This window comes from Rhinopithecus bieti, unplaced genomic scaffold (assembly GCF_001698545.2).
Source record: "Rhinopithecus bieti isolate Rb0 unplaced genomic scaffold, ASM169854v2 scaffold_1012, whole genome shotgun sequence".
Classification (NCBI taxonomy): Eukaryota; Metazoa; Chordata; class Mammalia; order Primates; family Cercopithecidae; genus Rhinopithecus; species Rhinopithecus bieti.
The window spans coordinates 2,146,055-2,163,042 of record NW_016803312.1 but is presented as its reverse complement, the minus strand read 5'-3'; the positions used below and the strand labels follow the sequence as shown (position 1 = coordinate 2,163,042).

The following is a 16,988-nucleotide window of genomic DNA, read 5'->3' as shown; positions in this document are numbered from 1 at the left end:
AGTGGGAATGACGGGCTTCAGTTGCCATGAGGTGCTGGGGCTGCCACCGAGGTGTTCAGTCACAAAGACCTAGCGGGCGGTCGCAGGGGCGGGACAGGGGCTCTGGCAAGATATGGAAATCTTCCACATGGCTTTGACAGCTGAACTCTCAGCTCTGTGTTGGGCAAGCCAGGACGCCAGAAACAGAGATTCAAGGGCTATAGGGAAGGCCCGCTGGGGTAGAAGACTCAGAGAAAAATACAGAGCAGCTGAGATTTTCCCCGACCGTTGGCTTCCTCCCTGCACCACCAGGGATACCTGGCCAGGCTGCGCTTCTGTCTCAGGGGAGGGGCTCCCTCCCTCTTTCCCTTCTTCCCTCCCTTCCTCCCTTCCACTGGATGGGACAAGCTGCAGCAGAGGCTGCCAGATGAGTAAATCTGCCTCCTCGTGTCCTCCTGGATCCCCTTACAAGAAAGGACAGGGTCCAGTGGGTGGGATGTGTAGAGAAGGGAAGCCGTCCAAGGCACAGCAGAGCTGAGGAATAACACTCAGCCCATTTTAGGACACGGAAGCAGCAGCCACTCCTGGACTTGTAAAAAGTTCTGCAACCAAAATAATCATTGGCCACCTCTAGACAGGAACTCTTAACCCAAATAAAGGGATGCTTAGATCTGTGTAGCACAGTGGTAGACAAATAATAAATATTTACCAAACAAGCAAGTACTTGAATTAAGCAATGTGCCCAAAATCAAACTGTAAGTTATGGATTAATAAAAATGATGACAACCACAGATTTGTTATCCCTCGGGTCCCTGTTACCCCATCCTTATACTCTACATAGAGGTGTGTGCTCACGTGTGTGCCTTTCCCCTGTAAATACAATTGTTTGCATTTTGCTGAACTGCATTGTAAGTTGAGTTTGTTTTAATCTCCCCAATCCCTTCTTATCCCCCTTTAGCAGAGAGACAGAAACTAGGAGCATGTAGTTTAATGTCCTATCCTGAGACTCCCATCTGCACAGTCTCCTATGGGGCTGCCATAGGGAAGATGTGGAAAGGATTTTGTAAAGATATTACAGAAAAATATAACTCAGTAGTAAAACGAACAACCCCCTGCAATGTTTTGGAAGGCTAAGTCTTCCCTCCCTTTTTTTCTCTCTCTCTTCACATTTGCTTTGAGCCACATGAAGCTGTCCTCTTAGTAGGACAAAGTCTGCCAAATATTGGCAATTTCAAATGGTTCCAATGAATACATTTTACAACAGGTTAAAATTGGCATCAAAGGGACAAGGCGACACAGACATGGAGGTGGTCCAGGAAGAAGGGGGATGGGGGCAGCGGTGCAAAGAAGGGGTGTTGCCAGGCAACCATCAGCATGGACCCATTAGGCTGGGAAGATGGGGATGGTCTCTTCTCCTGTCCTCAACCAGCACGTGTGTGTGTGTGTGTGTGTGTGTGTGTGTGTATGGGGCGGGGGGTTCCCTAGATGATTGCATCGATCTGCTGTATCCTGATGCTTAGCCCTCTCTCATAGCCTCTCAGTGAGACTGGAATTCCCCTTTGTTCTAACCAGCGCAAAAAGAGAGCTCAACAACTTTCCCACAAAGGCCTTGGCTGAAGAAGGAAGATGGATCGTGTCTCCTCCCTCCTCACCAAGGGGGAAACAACTTACCTGCTTGTGCTTCCCAAGAGTATATTTTATGGACTATTTCTTATTCCTCTACATCCATCACCCAATGCGTTTTTGATTACAAATAGATTTACCATTGCATTATCTGTCTGTGCTCTATATCTGAACACGTCTTTCTTCACCATGTGCTTTTCAAATGTTAAATATTATCAGCCACCCCCGGGGGCTGGGAAGACATCTGTTTTGCTCATTTGGTGAAGTGCCCAGCTTTGCAGAGAGAAGCCTAATAAATGATGATGCGATCACAGCGAGGTGTGAGGTCAGCCCAAAGTGGGGCTGCCTGAACCCCTTTGGCTCTTGTTTCAGGAGGTGGCCTGGTGGCCTGGGAGGTCCCGGACAGAAGGTTCATAACACCAAGTCCCTCCGTCTGCTCCCAGCTTCTGCATATGCCTTCCCAGCCCTTGGCTGTGACAGTAACTCCTGGTGGATTCAGACCAGACAGGAGCAGATGGCAGACCTGGAGCACGCCTTAGTAGATGGCCCAGCAGGCAGACCACATGAGCCCACCTGCCCACACTGCTCAGTTGGGAAGATATGGAATCAACTCTGTATTCTCTGCTTGGCAACATGCACTTTGGGGGGATTCCTGCTTTACTTGGTAGAAAACAATCTCTTGCATTTTTTCTTTTTTTGAGAAGGAGTTTCGCTCTTGTTGCCCAGCCTAGAGTACAATGGTGCAATCTTGGCTCACTGCAACCTCCATCTCCCAGGTTCAAGCGATTCTCCTGCCTCAGCCTCCTGAGTAGCTGGAATTACAGGCATGCACCACCATGCCCAGCTAATTTTGTATTTTTAGTAGACATGGGCTTTCACAGTTCGTCAGGCTGGTCTCGAACTCCCGACCTCAGGTGACCCACCCGCCTCAGCCTCCCAAAGTGTTGGGATTACAGGCATGAGCCACAGCACCTGACCATCTCTTGCATTTTTGCAGAAGAATATCATTAACCACAGAAGTTGCTAAGGCTGGTCTATGAGGGTGAATATAAACATGGGTGTGCACCTGTGCATTGAGAATCCAAGTTTAGGCCTGGCGCGGTGGCTCATGCCTGTAATCCTAGCACTTTGGGAGGCCGAGGTGGGTGGATCACCTGAGGTCAGGAGATCAAGATCAGCCTGGCCAACATGGTGAAATCCTGCCTCTACTAAAAATAAAAATAATAAACTGGGTGTGGTGGCAGGCACCTGTAATCGCAGCTACTCAGGAGGCTGAGGCAGGAGAATCACTTGAACCCAGGAGGCTGAGGCAAAAGAATCGCTTGAATCCAGGAGGCAGAGGTTACAATAAGTCAAGTAAGCCGAGATCACACCACTGTACCCCAGCCTCAGTGACAGAGCGAGACTCCATCTCAAAAAAAGGAGAGAACCCAAGTTTATTCATCTATTTTAGGTAGCACTATTACAGTTCTAGATTTTTAAAAAGTCATACATGTTTTTTTTCTAGACCATAATAGCCAGGCTATTTACTTGCCCTCAATGCTATTTTACTGACAGCCCATATTAATGTACTTGACCTTTGAGACGGGATATCACCCGCATCACTGTCAGACAGAGGAAAGTGACAGGAAGGCAACCACTATTTCATCCACTGTTGTGGAAGTTTCTTCCGCACCTGCTAGCCCGAGGCTTATGCATGACACAGAAGTCCTTCATGACAATGTGTCACATGTTTCAGACTTTCCCAGATAGGTTAGATACTGAGTTTCAAGGAATGAAATGACCTGAGTAAGCCCATCTTCAGTTGCAGACCTGAGATAAGGTTCGAAGTCTTTAGTTGCCATCGTTTATGGCTCTGGTGTCAGGGGCTGGTGGAGCAGCCATGTTCCAGGTGAACTACTAATAGATCATGTCTCGGGTTTTTGTTACATATAGTGGTTACGGTGCAGTGAAAAGAGAATGGGCTATACTGTCAGAGGATCTACGCTCAAGCTACATATACTTAACTAGCTATGTGACCTTGAGCAAGTTATTTAATCTTTCCGAATGTCTGTTTCCTTGGCACCTACTTTACACAGTTACTGGGAGGATTAAATAAGATATGCTCCATATAAATTCTACAAAGAATTGTAGGCCAGGTGTAGTGGCTCACGCCTGCAATTCCAGCACTTTGGGATGCCAAGGCGGGTGGATCACCTGAGAACAGGAGTTTAAGAGAAGCCTGGCCAACACACTGAAACCTCATCTCTACAAAAACACAAAAATTAGCCAGGCATGATGGCAGGTGCCTGTAATCCCAGCAACTCTGGAGGCTGAGGTGGGAGAATCACTTGAACCCGGAGGCTGCAGTGAGCCGAGAGCACGCCACTGCACTCCAGCCTGGGCGACAGAGCGAGGCTCTGTCACAAAACAAAACAAAACAAAACAAAACAAAAGAAAGAAAAGGAAAAGAAAAAGAATTGTAAAACATAGTCGTTATTGTGCCAAACATCCAGTATTATATCTGGGTAACCCCAAATAATTCTATTGCCTTCATAATATTTTCTCTAGCTTAAATTGTTTTCTGTCTTCTATAGCAGGAATCCCCAACCCCTGGGCCATGGACTGATACCAGTCTATGGCCTGTCAGGAATGGGGCCACACAGCAGGAGATGAGCCGTGAGAGAAGTTTCAGCTGTATTTATAACCTCTCACCACTGCTTGCATTACTGCCTGAGCCCCGCCTCCTGTCAGATCAGCAGCAGCATTAGATTCTTACAGGAGTGCAAACCCTACTGTGAACTGTGCATGTAAAGGATCTAGGTTGCACACTCCTTATAAGAATCTAGGCCAGGTGCAGTGGCTCACGCCTGTAATCCCAGCACTTTGGGAGGCCAAGGCGGGTGGATCATGAGATCAGGAGATCAAGACCATCCTGGCCAACATGGTGAAACCCCGTCTCTACTAAAAATACAAAAATTAGTCAGGCATGTGGTGGCGCATGCCTGTAATCCCAGCCACTCAGGAGGCTGAGGCAGGAGAATCACTTGAACCCAGGAGGCAAAGGTTGCAGTAAGCTGAGATTGTACCACTGTACTCCAGACTGGTGACAAAGCAAGACTCCGTCTCAAATATTTAAAAAAAAAAAAAAGATTCTAATGCCTGATGCTCTGTCACCGTCTCCAATCACTCACAGGTGGGATCATGTAGTTGCAGGAAAACAAGCTCAGGGCTCCCACTGATTTGACATTGTGGTGAGCTGTAGAATTATCTCATTATATGTCATAATGTGGTAATCATGGAAATAAAGCACACAATAAATGTAATATATTTGAATCATTCTGAAATCACCCCTACACCCCGTCTGTGGAAAAATTGTCATTCATGAAACCAGTCCCTAGTGCCCAAAAGGTTTGGGCCTGCTGCTCTAGAAATAGCCATCCAAAAAAAAATACAACGTGAGCCACAAAAGTGAGCCCAATATAAGATATTAAATTTTTTTTTTTTAAGATGGAGTCTTGCTCTGGTGCCAGGCTGGAGTCCAGTGGCATGATCTCGACTCACTGCAACTTCCACTTCCTGGATTCAAACGATTCCCCTGCCTCAGCCTCCTGAGTAGCTGGGACTATAGCCACACGCCACCATACCCAGTTAATTTTTTGTATTTTGGTACAAAAAATTTCACCATGTTGGCCAGGATGGTCTTGATCTTCCAACCTCATGATCTGCCCTCCTCAGCCTCCCAAAGTGCTGGGATTACAGGCGTGAGCCACCACACCTGGCCAGGATTTTAACTTTTTAGCCATATTTAAAAGGTTAAAAGGTGAAATTTATTTTATTATATATTTATTTTATCTTAATATATTCAAAATATTATTTTAACATGGACTCACCAAGGCAAAAATCATTTACAAGACATTTTACTTAAGTTTCACAGGAAGTCTTCACAAGTCGGCATGTGATTTATACTTGCTCACAGCTGGCGTGTGATTTATGCTTGCACACATCTCAATTTGCACTGGCAGCATTTTGCTCAATGGTCACATGTAGCTGGTGGCTACTGTACCACAAGGTGCAGCTTAGATCTTTCTAAATGCTTCTGTCTTGGTTGCTTTCTCAAGATTATGAGCCCTGTGTAATACATGGCAATAATCTAACTGCTATCTTTAATTACCTTAGAAAACACGGACTAGTCACAATTTGCTCCACTTCTCAGAATCATAGAGACACTTTGTGCCTCTGTTTGCACACAGTGGACAGTTGTAAATGTCTTGCCAATGGCCACTAAGGGACTGGGTCAGAGGGGAGAGATGTGGAAATCCTAGGGCAGCTTGGAACTTGGAAAGGAGACGCACACCATGGGGCACATCCCCTAGAGAAAGCAAGGTGTGAGGTTCACTGTGGCAGAATTGAGGGGATGGAGAGGACTCCTATGTATAAAGCTCCATCATTAAAGGGAAGAAGGGTAGGGCGCGGTGGCTGTGGCTCACGCCTGCCCTCTTAACACTTTCAGAAGGACTACGGCAGGAGGATCACTTGGGCTCTGGAGTTGGAGACCAGCCTGGGCCGCACAGGGAGGCCCTGTCTCTCTAAAAATTTAAAAAATTAGCAGGGCGTGGTAATGCACATCTGTCAGCCCCAGCTACTGGAGAGGCTGAGTTGGGAGGATCACTTGAGCTCAGAAGGTTGAGGCTGCAGTGAGCTGTAATTGCGCCACTGCACCACAGCCTGGTTGATGGAGTGAGACCCTGCCTCAAAAAAAAGTGGGGGCCAGGTACAGTTCGCTCATGCCTGTAATCTCAGCACTTTGCAGGAGGCTGCAGTGGGTAGGTCACCTGAGGTCAGGAATTCGAGACCAGCCTGGTCAACATGGCGAAACCCTGTCTCTACTGAAAAATACAATATTAGCCGGGCGTGGTGGTGCAGGCCTATAGTCCCAGCTACTCGGGAGGCTGAGACAGGAGAATCATTTGAACCCAGGAAGCGGAGGTTGCAGTGAGCCAAGACTGCACCACTGCACTCCAGACTGGGTGATAGAGCAAGACTCTGTCTCAAAAAAGAAAAAAAAAAAAAGATGAGTGGGGGTGGGGAAGAAATTCAGCCAACCACTCATCTAAAGTGATGGGAAGAAGCACTGAAACGAAGGCTGCCTAGCAGTAGAAGGTCACGTCAGTTTTTCTGGCGTTGGGCTGGCTCCCTGTGAGACAGGATATCTACAGTCTCACAAGCCTCAAGTGAACCAAATAAGGAAGGGCCACACCTCAGCCATTCCATTCTAGTGAAAATCCACTCTATTTTTATGAAGGTCAAGAGAAAGAGTCCAGAATTTTTCCTACTAACGGCTTCCTGTACCCCATCTAGCGACTCTCACTGTTCGGAAATTCTTACTTAAATCATTCTCACTATGGCGAAAGCACACTTCCCTTTCTCTGCTGTCAAAATGCTCCCCCAAATACACATTCGGGTCAGAAAATAAATGAAGAAAATAATTGTCGAGTAGCAAGGATATGACAACGAGACTTGGAGAGTTCGGCTGACCATAAAACATGCTCTGCCCCCCATATCTGGCTATAGTATCCTCCAGAAGAGGCAGCTCCAAGACTGAGATGAGGATGTCTCCTCTCATTTTGATGAAGGCTTTTTTTCTTTTTGAGACAAAGTCTTGCTCTGTTGTCCAGGCTGGTGTGCAGTGGTGTGATCTCGGCTCACTGCAACCTCCGCCTCCCAGGTTCAAGTGATTGTCCTACCTCATCTTCCTGAGGAGCTGGGATTACAGGCGTACACCACCATACCGAGCTAATTTTTTTTTGTATTTTTAGTAGAGGCGGGGTTTCACCATGTTGGCCAGGCTGATCTCGAACCCCTGACCTCAAGTGATCCACTCTCGTTGGCCTCTGAAAGTGCTGGGATTACAGGTGTGAGTCGCCGCATCTGGCCTGATGAAGGCTTTTTTAAAAGTACATTTCCAACTGGTGGAAACAATTTTGGAAGACAGAGCAGAAGATGCTCTCTGCGGGCTGAACTGGAGGGCAATCTGTCTATGCAACCTGCAAGTGTCCACAGCCAAGGCTGCAGGCATGCTCTGTGGATAAATGCTCACGTCATCTTCCAGCTGCTTTTAAGTGGAATTTCAGGACTTAAGGAGCTACCTGGTAAAGATGTGGGTGTCAGGAAATTGCCTGTGGATTTAGGGATGAGCCTCTCGAATATTAATTCCTAGTATGTCACTCCTGACTGCCCTCCCCTCCTGTGAGTAACGTGTGATATTCTCAGAGCAACAGAGGATTTGGAAGCACAGATTTCACTTGGTAATTTCAAAACGCTGTATAGAATAAGCATGAAACATTAGGATGACAGTCATTTTTTTCTCTGCAACCCAGATGAGGGAAATATTATGCTTGGAGTGGCTGAGTTTACAGTGCTGCCTGAAATTATCTGTGTGGTTGTCTGCTACCGCATCCTCCTGGCAAGAGGCAATTGGGGAGTCGGTTTGGATGCCATCAGCTTTCTTGCCCAACATTGATGCCATAGAAGCTCCCCTGCTTCTGAAGATCTGAGGTGGAGCCTTTGATGAGCCTCCTATCCTCACAGTGGCTAAAAACTAACCTCCCCCATCCGCTCCATCTTATTAATATCTTTCAGTCAGTCACCCTCATGCAAACCCACTTACTTATCTGGGGGAGAGAAACACTTGCTCTAAACCTGACTTGCCATGTTACAAACCTTGTCAGGTCAATCTAAGTGTCTTTTCCACCCATCCCTTCCCCCTACAGTTCCAGGTCAAAAGATCAGGAAAGGCATTGTTTTGTCTAAGGCTTACTACAAATATTCTGCAATTATTCTTAACAATATCGGTCTCAGTGTTTAATATATTGTGATGACTAAAGTATAAGTGAACCTGAAGGCTACCACTCTCTGAATGTAAAATATGAAAGAGTTTAGGTTAAATGTTTTATTAAAAACTTAGAGCTGGGTCCAGAAGAGCTAGAGAATCCAGATTCCCTTTAGAGAGGATGCCGCCCAACAGATAGAGTCCCAGGCAACAGAATTTTGCAAAGGAGAAAAAAAGAGTGATAGATTTAAGCTGCCTTTCATTCACTAGTTTTAATGTTGTTTCTCCAAGTTTTGCTAAAGCCCATTCTGTGAATAAATTTAGAATCTTTCCATATATATAAATATAAATATATATATGTATTTAGCTTAACACACATGAACACTATCTATCTATCTATCTATCTATCTATCTATCTATCTATCTATCTATACATAGATACACATACTATCAATACCTAGCCAAATAGTGTGTGCATCTATGTACAGGCAGTGTGTATATCTCTCAATGTATAGATAGTGTGTGTATCTACAGATAGACAGGTGTGTGTGTGTGTGTGTGTGTGTGCATGAAGCTACATTCCCTGTGACGCAACTGGTACTCTGGCAAGAAGTCTTTGGGGAAAGTAGTGCCAAGTCATCTTAGGGTTTATCCATTCTTTCACTCAACAAGTCTTTATTTAGTTTCACTACGTGCCTGACCCTGGGCTAGGTACTGGGGATACACCATGATGCAGACACAGACCTAGCCCTCAAACTGTCGGGGGCTCCAGGAAGTGGTTACAAGTACACAACCAATGACAGTGAGGTGTGGCCGTGTCATAAGAAAGAAACTCAAGACAAACTAGTCGGAGGGGGTCAGGGAAAGCATTGGTGGGGGGTATCTTCCAAGTTGTGAAGTAAAGACCTAAGACACACCAGCCAGGTCCAGGATGTGGGGGTGTGGGAAGGAGCGTGTTCCAGGAAGAGAGGGTAACACGGGAAGTCTGTTCTATAAAGTGGTGGGAAAAACATGAACTTCTCTCGTTTGCCTAATTCAACATTTTCTTGATTTTATAGGGTTGAGGGTAACTGTTCCCAAACTGCGCACATCAGTAATTAAATCTATTTCTTTCTCAAAACAGGCTGGCCAAGAGATAGTTTTTGAACTGCCATTTGAGGTCTCATTTCCTATCCCAGAAGGTGGCTTCTTTCTAAACCTCCAAGCTTCGATTCAGGAAAAGCATGTCAAATACACCAGACCACTCGCCTATAAACTCTTCACACTGACGCTTGGCAATTGGAAGCTTCCAATGTTTCTCAGTTAACGATTCTGCTAATTAGTGAGATCTCACTCAATTTGATGGTTTCCCTTTATTGCCTCACTCTTCCAAATTCAAACCACAAATTTGACTTTTAATGACTTTAGGCCATGGAATCGAGCCTAAAACAGCCATAATCCAAAATGCAGGAGAACCCTGTATATAGGGATACGTTAATCACAGCATTTATTTGTAATAGTGGGAAATTTTTTTTTAAAAATCCCTTAAATATACTCAAATGGGGACATGATTAGATAATAATTGTATATCAATTTCTAGAACTTATGCAGCTGTTTCCGAAAATGACAATTTACAGTCACTTAGAAAATGTGAGTGAAAGACAATGGTAAGTGGAAAAATAAGATATGCAGTTATACATACACACTTCTTGTATGATTACAGTCATATAAGAAATATAAATATGAAAAATGCTGGAAAGAAATCCACCAAAATGAGAACAGCACTTGAATTATTAGTGTTATGTGCTTATGAGCCTTTTTCCTATTTTCTGTTTCCTATATTGCATTTATAAAGTCTTTATCATTTGAATCCTATTAAAAGTATTAACTCAAAGTCTGCAGTTTGAACACTTTCAATTCCAAGCAGCATGTACAAGGCAACACGAGACAAAAGTGTCTACATGTGAATTTCCCCTTTGAAGTATCATCACTTCCCCCATGAGCAGGTGGCATCCTCTCAACCCACTGATAAACTGCAGCTCCTTCACAGCTAAATGTGATAGAGAGTGAGACACAATGCCCTAGGACCCGGAGATAGACATCTAAGAATAAACAGCAAGCAAATGTAATAAAAATTGGCCTTGAACAACAGATCTGGAATGGTAAACTTTTTAAGTCAGAGCTGGAGACATCACTCTTTAGAGCTTTGGGTCAAACAATGGTCTGTTTAAGAACAAGTTGAAAAAGACGAGGGTGTATGATTCCAATTACTTCTTCAACTTTGCTGACACTGATGTGTTCTTGGTTGGAATTAATTGATTGATTTCCTGCATCTCAGTTTCTCCAGATGCTCACAAGTGATGCCAATGTCAACCCATGGGATAGGGTAAGAAGGGGGGTTGCTTAGCACTTAGAAAGAGGACAGAGATTGTTCCTCTTTAATCTCAACTGGAAAAGAAAAGAAAAGAACAAATCTTTAGGCCAGGCACGGTGGCTCACGTGTATAATCCCAGCACTTTGGGAGGTCGAGGTGGGCAGATCACCTGATGTCAGGAGTTCAAGACCAGCCTGACCAGCATGGAGAAACCCCATCTCAACTAAAAATACAAAAAATTAGCAGGGCATGGTCGCATATGCCTGTAATCCCAGCTACTTGGGAGGCTGAGGCAGGAGAATCACTTGAACCTGGGAGGCGGAGGTTGCCGTGAGCCAAGATCGCGCCACTGCACTTCAGCCTGGGCAACAAGAGTGAGACACTGTCTCACAACAAAACAAAACAAAAAAACAAAAAGAGCCAAAACTTTTCTATTCCCTCTGAGCAAGGAAGACTAAATCAATTTTAGTTACAGCAAGAGCTATTTAGGTTACATTGTAGTTAACTCCTTCCAGGCAGAAAGAATAGCTAATGGCATTGTGGAATTTCCTTTTCTAGAAATTTGTAACAATAGGCTAGATGCACATCCGGCCTTGGATGCCTCAGGCTGGTGTACAGACACAACCAAAATAGCACACACACAAAACACCCTGGTGTGTCCTAGTCATTCTCTCACAGATATTAACAGACAGAGATTTAAAAACAGTTTACCATATCCCTCTTCATCCCCTGCTGGATCAAGGTCTGAAACCACATCAGTTGCCAAAGAAACTCAGAAAATTGACCAAAAGTGATTTACCTGTACTAGGAGTTCCAGCTTCCTGTCATCAAGAAGATGTACTTGACATCGGCGGCCCTCCGTCATCTAAGAGGGAAGAGAAATGGTAATCACTGAGAATCTAGCAGCCAGACAAAGGGTTAGAGGGTTGCCGACGCTGCGCTCTGCTAGGCATATTCCTCTGGACAAAACTTCCTATGGGAGTCGGCACTGTATAATGCCAGGAATTGGAAATATCAGTTCATTCAATCATTCCAAAATATCTATTGAGGTCGGGTGCGTTGGCTCATGCCTGTAATCCCAGTGCTTTGGGAAGCCGAGGTGGGTGGATCACCTGAGGTTGGGAGTTTGAGACCAGCCTGACCGACACAGAGAAACCCTGTCTCTACTAAAAATACAAAATTAGCCGGGTGTGGTGGTGGGCACCTGTAGTCCTAGCTACTCGGGAGGCTGAGGCAGGAGAATTGCTTGAACACAGGAGGTGGAGGTTGCAGTGAGCTGAGATCATGCCACTGCACTCCAGCTGGGGCAACAAGAGCGAAACTCCATCTCAAAAAAAAAAAAAAAAAAAAAAAAGAAGAAAATATCTATTGAGCACAGCCAGGCACTTTTCTGGGAGCTAGGTGTACTGCGGCATAAGAGACAAAGTTCCCATCCTCATGAAGCTTATATTCTAATGAGGGAGATGTAAAACAAACTAGCAAATACATATATAACATATTCTCAGGGGTGGTAGGTGTTGTTCATTCTTTACTTAGTCTTCCTTTCAATAATTGTACCCGCATGCATTAGGGACGGATCTCAGAATCCAATCTCTGCCTCCTCTTCATTTATCTCACTTGCTGGTATCCAGAAAGCAGATGACCACCCACCTGGTAATGAATTTGATTTCTGTGTTAGTTAATCAGCCCCCTTCTTGTGTATGACCTGATTCCCTACAGTGCTGTCACCAATAATAGAAAAGCACTGGAGACAAGAGCCCACAGGCAAATCCAACCCCTGTCCCTTGTGCCTTTCAGGACTGAAATCTCTGAGTGGCCTAACAGAAAGCCTGGGAGACCCAAGTCTAGTCTTGGTCCTGCTGGTTACAAGGGGCTGCAGGACTCCAGACAAGTCACCGTTCATCTCCATGCCCCTGTCTCATATACAAAAATAAATGGGCCGAGAGTCCAGTGGGGTACTGGTGAATGTTTAACACCTGGCTTTCTGGAAGGCAAAAGCCTGATTTGTAGCATTTGCTGGAGCCTGGCATCACCCTCAAAGGAAATCCTTTGAAGCACAAGGTTTCTCATGGATGTCAGCTGGTGACCGTTCTAACCATAAATTGTCTTGCTGCACTCTAAATACCTTCACCATGTCGATTTCAAGCTACTGTCATGACAACACTGCTGGGAATTCCAACATACAGATACAATAGACAAACATAACCTCAGCTCATAGAAAACAGGTAAGTGCCATAAAAACAATTAGGAAGGGATAGTTTTTTTGTTTTTTTTGTTTTTGTTTTTTTGAGATGGAGTCTCACTCTGTCGCCCAGGCTAGAGTGCAGTGGCACAATCTCGGTTCACTGCAAGCTCCGCCTCCCGGGTTCACGCCATTCTCCTGCCTCAGCCTCCCGAGTAGCTGGGACTACAGGAGCCTGCCACCACGCCCGGCTCATTTTTTGTATTTTTAATAGAGACGGGGTTTCACCATGTTTGCCAGGATGGTCTCGATCTCCTGACCTCGTGATCCGCCCGCCTCGGCCTCCCAAAGTGCTGGGATTACAGGCGTGAGCCACTGCGCCCGGCCGGGATAGATTTTTATTACCTTTGTTTGTTAATGCCATGTGTTTAAGCCTGTGTATAGAACTTCATTTTAACAATGGCTATGCTTTACAATTGGCACCCTGCATTCCTGAAAATGCAGCAATTGGCTCTTACAGGCTAGTATGAAATAGCTCCAACACGACTGTCTGGACCAGATGACACGTAAGTTTCCTTCCTTGTATTTCTTTAGAGGAAATCCTTTAGAGAACTCAACGCCTATTTTATATGACTCTATAGTCCCCACTAAATACAAGTTCTTTTCCCCAGCTAACTGGCCACTTTAAGCAGATCTAAAGAAAGGATGCGCATGAGCAGATCCTGGCCTTGTCTCCTTGTCCAGCCACGAGGGTCCTTCGCATAAACCTTTCCTCCAGGAAAGATAAAAAAGACAGTCTCAGATGAGACACAGTCTTGCCTTTACACACTTAGCACAGTGCCTGGCCCTAAGGGAGCTCTTATTTTAATTTAATTTTTTTTTAGACAGGATGTTGCTCTGTTGTCCAGGCTGGGGTGCAGTGATGCAATCTCAACCCACTGTAACCTCCACTTCCTAGACTCAAGCGATACTCCCACCTCAGCCTCCTGAGTAACTGGGACTACAGAACAGTCTCGTTTCTCTCATGCGCCACGGGACGTACCAACTCTCCAGGCTAAAAATAACCCTGATATTCCTCAAGGCCTGTTAGGTCTGGAGCTGCTATCCTGACGAGAATGAGCGTCTCTGCAAGTGGAAGCAGGTGGCAGCACAGTCGCAGGCCGAGGGTGCCTACTGCACTCACCGCTCAGTCCCACCCAGTGGCCAGCCGCCCTGCGTCCTTCATGACCCTCTCCTTGACCCTCAGCGCCTGGAGACTGGGAGTTATGGACTGGATTGTGTTCCCCTAAAATTCACATGTTGAAGCCCTAACCCCCAATGTATTTGCAGGCAGGGCAAGATTAAATAAATAACAAAAAAAGACAATCTCTTTTCTTCTGGTTCAACAGGGATTATTCACTCATTGCCAACATATCCAAAGCTGTCATGAAATCCTATGAGAAAATTATCTTATTCCCTCCTCTAAAGAAGTCATCCCATATTCCCATCAAGTCAGGTTTCCCTTGTTTTGGGATCTAACTCAACACAGCATGTCCTGCTTACATGGGGGCTCATCTCAACATCTCTTGATTCTGAGTTACAACAATTACTCAGCAGCTCCCAGCTCTGAGAAAAATTTAGAAAAGTTTCATATATTCATAAGCCCTCCAATGAACAGATTAAAAACAGAGGTAAAACTTCAATCCAAAGCCTTGCCATTCTGCACATATAAGTCAAAGCAGGCCACAGTGGACATTTGATGGGTCTATGCAAAGTCTTTATTCACCTGTTGAACGCTTAACTGCAGGTGTTAATTGCCTTAGCGGGAAAACGGGCTCAAGTCCTATTAGAATCCATCAACCTTGCACAGAGTAAGCATCTTCACTGATTGACTTAATTTTTAAAAATCCATCAGCTTCCTTTCAATCATTCCCTAAGTTCAATGAAAGCCATTACAATTTTAAATTAGACTGAAATAGGTGCTGCTATACCAACATGTATAAATGATTCCTTCTTCAAAAAAGTACACCAGAAATGTTAATTTCAAGTTTCAATCGGGCAGATAATAGCAATTGCACAGGTACTTTAGATAAAGTTTTCGAGCTACACTGATTCAGTTCTCATTAGAAAGAACCTAAGGTTAATAGACTAAAAGTTTTAAGAAGGAAAATGGTATCACATCCAGAAAGTTAGGTGCAATTCTTTTAAAACTTTAGTCATAGATTTGAGAAAAGTCTGGACTGAGAATAGGGGAGAGTTTTAAGGAAGAAATGCTGTTTGTTTCCTGCATCTATAAAACAGTTTTGAGCTTCATTTTAGCATAAAAGATTAAGGGTGTAAACACGCTCTTGAGTTACTTAATCACAGTCTAATAAATTTTATGAAAACAAACTGGTATCTGAAAGACATTATTGGATCAAATAAAGTTTTAATCGCAGTAATAAAGAAGATGAAGTGTACCATTTTCTCGAAATATTTCCAAGCTCACAAAGTTCACACTCACACTTAAAGGTCTTCCCTGAGGTTCTCATTTTCATCTGAACAAAATAATCCTCATTACATAAAACATACAATCTCACCTTATCTGCTCAGCAATTTAAGAAAGTAACTATGTATCATGATGTTAGTATCCACCCTAGGTCTTCCAATTTCTTTCCTCTTCCCAACAGTCATTCCTGGGAAATTTACAAACATACTCCATATTTTAACGCCTCCCTGTAGAAAGCAAAATGTCTCTGTAAACAGCACAGAGAAGTGTCTAAACAGACTCACCTTTGAATCATCATGTTTTTGAAGGTACAACTTTCTTTTGACAGCACTGCTGTGGTTTATTTTTCAAAAGCGAGCACCTGCCTGTTGTTCCATACTCAAGTAAGGTTAGAGTATCTTGTTCTTATCATCAGTTCAGAAACACTGGGGCCTATCATGGGGAGGGGGGAGGAGGGAGGGATTGCATTGGGGAGTTATACATGATATAAATGATGAATTGATGGGTGCTGACGAGTTGATGGGTGCAGCACACCAACATGGCACAAGTATACATATGTAACAAACCTGCACGTTATGCACAGTACCCTAGAACTTAAAGTATAATAATAAAAAAAAAATAGTAAAAAAAAAAAAAAAAGAAAAGCTTCACCATTCTGGGTGTGTACAAAGAATTGACATCTGTAGCTTTGTCTGACTTGCCAGGTACACTGAAATTTTCTTTTCAATACTAACAATTCTGAAATAATGCTGCTTTCCCTTGTTTTGTTTTGTTTTATTTTTTTCATTTCCAGCTGTTCAGACACTACTGGAGCCCTGGCATCACCCTCAAAGGAAATCCTTTAGAGAACAAGGCTTCTCATAGACGTCAACTGGCGACCATTCCAACAACCAATTGCCTTGCTACAATACAATTCTAGCCCACGCAGAGGCCTGCCAAGTGCCCTGTGATTCTAAAGGAAATATGAAAAAGTGTTATTTTGAAAGTGAAGTGTCTGCCCCAATCTATCCAACTTTGCTGCTAAGGTACACTCTGACATGAAGACTGTGCAGAAACATGTAAACATATTTATGATACTAGCTTCAGTGACCACAGCAGACTATCATTGATATGTATCCTGGCCCGGCGCGGTGGCTCACGCCTGTAATCCTAGCCCTTTGGGAGGCCGAGGCAGGTGGATTACCTGAGCTCAGCAGTTAGAGACCAACCTAGGCAACATGGCAAAACCCCGTCTCTACTAAAAATACACACACACACACAAATTAGCCAGGCATGGTGGCACACGCCTGTAGTCCCAGCTACTCGGGAGGCTGAGGCACGAGAATTGCTTGAACCCAGGAGGTGGAGGTTGCAGTGAGCCAAGATTGCACCACTGTATTCCAGCCTGGGTGACAGAGTGAGACTCTGTCTCAAAAAAAAAAAAAAAAAAAATGATATGTATCCTAATTGTCATGCACGTGGACAGGGATTAAGAGGCAAAAACAAAAATATGCAACAGTATTAGGCTTCTGGGTGGTTTAGCCCACTCCACCTCATCCAATTATGACTTAACATGTTACTTTTTTTTTTTTTT

At 44.4% G+C, this 16,988-nt stretch overlaps 1 protein-coding gene across 10 annotated transcripts in view; it reads right to left on the bottom strand.

The window, feature by feature from the left end:
• The window catches only part of FRMD4A (FERM domain containing 4A), a 367,189-nt gene that overhangs the window by 204,512 nt on the left and 145,689 nt on the right, over positions 1 to 16,988 (bottom strand). For all 10 annotated transcript variants that reach the window (XM_017874498.1, XM_017874473.1, XM_017874468.1 and 7 more), the window contains exon 2: positions 11,566 to 11,631. In XM_017874498.1, coding sequence (XP_017729987.1) covers positions 11,566 to 11,631 — 66 coding nt within the window. The remainder of the gene's footprint in view (positions 1 to 11,565; positions 11,632 to 16,988) is intronic.